This window comes from Bison bison, unplaced genomic scaffold (assembly GCF_000754665.1).
Source record: "Bison bison bison isolate TAMUID 2011002044 unplaced genomic scaffold, Bison_UMD1.0 scf7180017864203, whole genome shotgun sequence".
NCBI lineage: Eukaryota > Metazoa > Chordata > Mammalia > Artiodactyla > Bovidae > Bison > Bison bison.
The window spans coordinates 6,477,394-6,480,838 of record NW_011494775.1 but is presented as its reverse complement, the minus strand read 5'-3'; the positions used below and the strand labels follow the sequence as shown (position 1 = coordinate 6,480,838).

General features: G+C 56.8%; 1 protein-coding gene across 1 annotated transcript; it reads right to left on the bottom strand.

Moving 5' to 3' along the window:
- Positions 1–467: 467 nt before the first annotated feature.
- LOC104991884 (cytochrome b-c1 complex subunit 10) lies at positions 468–3,445 on the bottom strand. Its single transcript, XM_010844555.1, has 3 exons — positions 3,329–3,445; positions 950–1,093; positions 468–623 (listed from the first exon to the last, which is right to left on the bottom strand). Exons 1-2 carry the CDS (start codon positions 3,376–3,378, stop codon positions 973–975), a joined length of 171 nt encoding a protein of 56 aa, XP_010842857.1. The 5' UTR covers positions 3,379–3,445; the 3' UTR covers positions 468–623; positions 950–972.

Below are 3,445 nucleotides of genomic sequence, written 5' to 3'. Positions count from 1 at the left end.
CCTGAATGAGATGTGGAGGAGATGGCCTGAGACTTCTGAGAGGCTTGTAAAAGGCAACTCCCCCAACCTTGCCCACCATATAGTAAGGAGGCTCAAGTCTCACCTGAGAGGCCCACATGGGGAGTAGCCATCTGAGGGGGCCTTGTGGAAGCCCCAACACCTGCCCACCCCCACCCCCACCATGAAGCCGATGCCTCTGTTGCAACTTCGTGAGGGACCCTCAGCCAGCACCCCTCAGACAGATCACTCTCAAACTCTCACTGTGAGGTAACATTTGTCCTAAGGCACCAAGTCATGAGTAATGTTTAGGCAGCAAGAGATTAAAAACACCATGCAAGTATCACCCACCACACATCTGAAATGATCAAACCATGTCTGCCAGCCCCTGGGAACCCCAGACCTGTGCAGTTCTGGCGCTGAAGGGATCCCCAGGTCACCACACCCCAGCATGAGCACGTGCAGGCGGGCAGGTTTCAGAGTGAGGTTTAATGCTGTGTGTGTCCACACACAAAAGTTATTTCCACCAAAAGAGGAAATGAACTCGTGCCAGGGACTTCCTAGAGTCCATCCAGAGAGCCTGGGCAGTTCCAGATGCAGATGGCAGGAGGCAGCACAGCAGACATCTGGAGGAGGGACAGAGCAGGGTGAGCAGACGCCACTGCCAGGCGCTTTCCCATCTGTGAGATGGGCATCCCTCCACCCCGACCAGACCCAGGCAGGCTGAGGCTCCAGGATGGAGCCCCAAGGGGCCACGCCCACCCCATAGACCCAGGTTGCCATCTGTAGCTCTGTACTACCAGGCAGGAGGCTTGCGCAGGGCCCTGCCCTTAGGCAGGGTTGTTCAGGTGAGCCCCCCCACACCTGCCGCCCCAGCCCTGGACCTGCAGGCAGTTCTGTTCTGCCGCTCAGGGATCCCAGGCTACCCCCACTGACTGCTGCTGAAACTCACCAGAGGGGCCTGAGGTTGTCAGTCTAGTCATCCTTCTTGAACTTGCCGTTGATGTAGGGCACCCAGTCCAGAATCAGCCGCCAGTCAGTGGCCCATACCAGCCCCACGGCACCCACAGCGCCCCACAGGCTCGCCGTGGGGACCCTACAAGGACAGCAGGGGTCAGGCCTCAGCGCCCCTCCCACACAGCTGTTCATCAGGTGTCTGCCTTGCACCTGGCCCTGCCCCAAGTGTGGGCAGGACACATCCTGCTGATGACCCCGAGACAAGGCCATTCCCATCTGCTTTCATATCAAGATCTGCTTAAGGTTTTATTTGAGGAATTCTGCTAAGAAAAGCCCAAGCCCAAGCTTATAACCATAAGGATAGAAAAAGCTTGCAGGTAGACACATTAACGAATGCAGTTTACAGCAGGTCCATCCCCGAGACAGCCAACGGACTGAGGTGAGAGTTGTCAGGGACCTGTCCTACTGATGAGACCATGGCACAGAGATGGCAAGCCACGTCCCTGAGACACACACACTCTGCACTCCGCTGGGTTCAGAGCCAAAGCAGGGGCTCCAAGACTACCACACCCCACATTTACATCCAGCAATGGGCATGGTCAAGGACGTCCCCAAGAGTCCCACCTCCTGGCTTGTATACCCCTCCCTTTGAGTGTCAGCAGGACCCAGTCACACCCCTAATAAAATATGGAGAGGGGTAAATCACTGCGGATGGTGACTGCAGGCATGAAATTTAAGACACATGATCCTTGGAAGGAAAGCTATGACAAGCCTAGATAGCATATTAAAAAGCAGAGCCCTCGCTTTGCCAACAAAGGTCCATATAATCAAACCTATGGTTTTTCCAGTAGTCACGTATGGATGTGAGCGTTGGACCATAAAGAAGGCTGAGTGCTGAAGAATTGATGCTTTTGAACTGTGGTGCTGGAGAAGACTCTTGAGAGTCCTCTGGAATGCAAGGAGATCAAACCAGTCAATTCTAAAGGAAATCAACCCTGAGCATTCATTGGAAGGACTGACTGGCCATTTGATGTGAAGACTTGACTCACTGGAAGAGACCCTGATGCTGGGAAAGGTTGAAGGCAAAAGGAGAAGGGGGCAGCCAAGGATGAGATGGTTTCATCACCACCTCAATGGACATGAGTTTGATCAAATGCCAGAAGACAGTGGAGAACAGAGGAGCCTGGGTGTGCTGCAGCCCATGGGGTTGCAAAGAGTTCACGACTTAGCAACTGAACAACAGAATCAGAGCCACCTGCCCTCGACCCCACTGTCCTGGGCATTGGCCTTGGGGCCTGTGGATGCTCACAGAGGGAGGTGGCAACGCACCTGACCTCCAAAGGGCACCCAAGGTGATGCTGCTGAGAGTCCCTCGTGGGCCTTCCTTACACCCTCACCACCTCTCCACTTTCTCACCGGAAGACACCAGGGCTCTGAGAGGGGCTAAGTGCAGGGTCTCCAGCTGGTGAGCATGGATGCTCCGAATCTGAGACACAACGGCACAGTGCCTCCTGGCGGTGAGTCCTGCTTCCCTGCCTCCGGAAGCCAGTGTAGAGTGCAAGGCTGCACCCATCCCCTTTAATATTTTACATCAATCTCATGTCACGTATCATACCATTTTAGTTTTTCCTTGCCCAAGGACTACAGCGTCAGTCTGGAAGGTTCTGTTTATCTCTGTCTCTAGCACCCAACGCAGTGCTAGGTGAGCCCACACACTGGTTGGTGCTCAGTGGGTGCTGCCAACTGAATGAAACCCTGGATGAGGGTGTCGCTGCTCTGATCAAGGCAGACAGGGACAGATAGACGGTGCTCGAGGGCTCAAGGTGCCCCGGGGGAGGGGCGGTAGGGGTCTCTGGTGGTCCCACCCAACGCCAGGGACCGCCTTTCGGCCTGAGTTGCCTCAATTATAAAGCGCCACTGTCACTGTCCACCCGAAGGTCCCTAGCAGCGCCGCCGTCCAGGGACATTCCCCACTTGTCACTCTCCTTGCCAGGGCTCGAGGACACGACTGCAGAGTACAGGCCCCTGTTTCTCAGCGCCCCACGTTGTGGGTTCCTCGATCCCGCTGCCACGTGGGGCCACACCCATTCCACCCGTCTCCCACGGGGAGCAGGGACAGATACAAATGTCGGCTTCACAGCAACGTCAGGCAGAAGCAAAGCCAAGAGCGCACAGGGTCAGTTTCAGGCTCCAGGAGCTGAGCGGGGGCGCTGGGCGCGGACTGGGTGGGCACCATCGCGGCCCCCAGGTGGAGCGGGTCGGGCGCCGGCCACACGAATGTGCGCGGGGAGGTCACGCAGCCGTTCCGTGCCTCAGTTTCCCCATCTGGGACCCGAAAGGACAAGGGGCTCTGGGGCGGGGGCTACGTCCTCACCAGTTTCTGGCCAGCTGGCGATAGCGCGGGCCCAGGAACCTGGTCAGCATCGCGGTTCTTTCCCTGCTCAGGGTGACCCTGGCCCTGACGATTCGGGCTCACTGCGCAAGCGCGCTA

Excerpts from the sequence above, each read along its gene's own strand:
- LOC104991884 (XM_010844555.1), bottom strand. The coding sequence starts at position 3,378 with ATGCTGACCAGGTTCCTGGGCCCGCGCTATCGCCAGCTGGCCAGAAAC. Across the intron at positions 1,094-3,328 it reads CGCCAGCTGGCCAGAAACTG|GGTCCCCACGGCGAGCCTGT; the intron begins GTGAGGACGTAG and ends CTGTCCTTGTAG.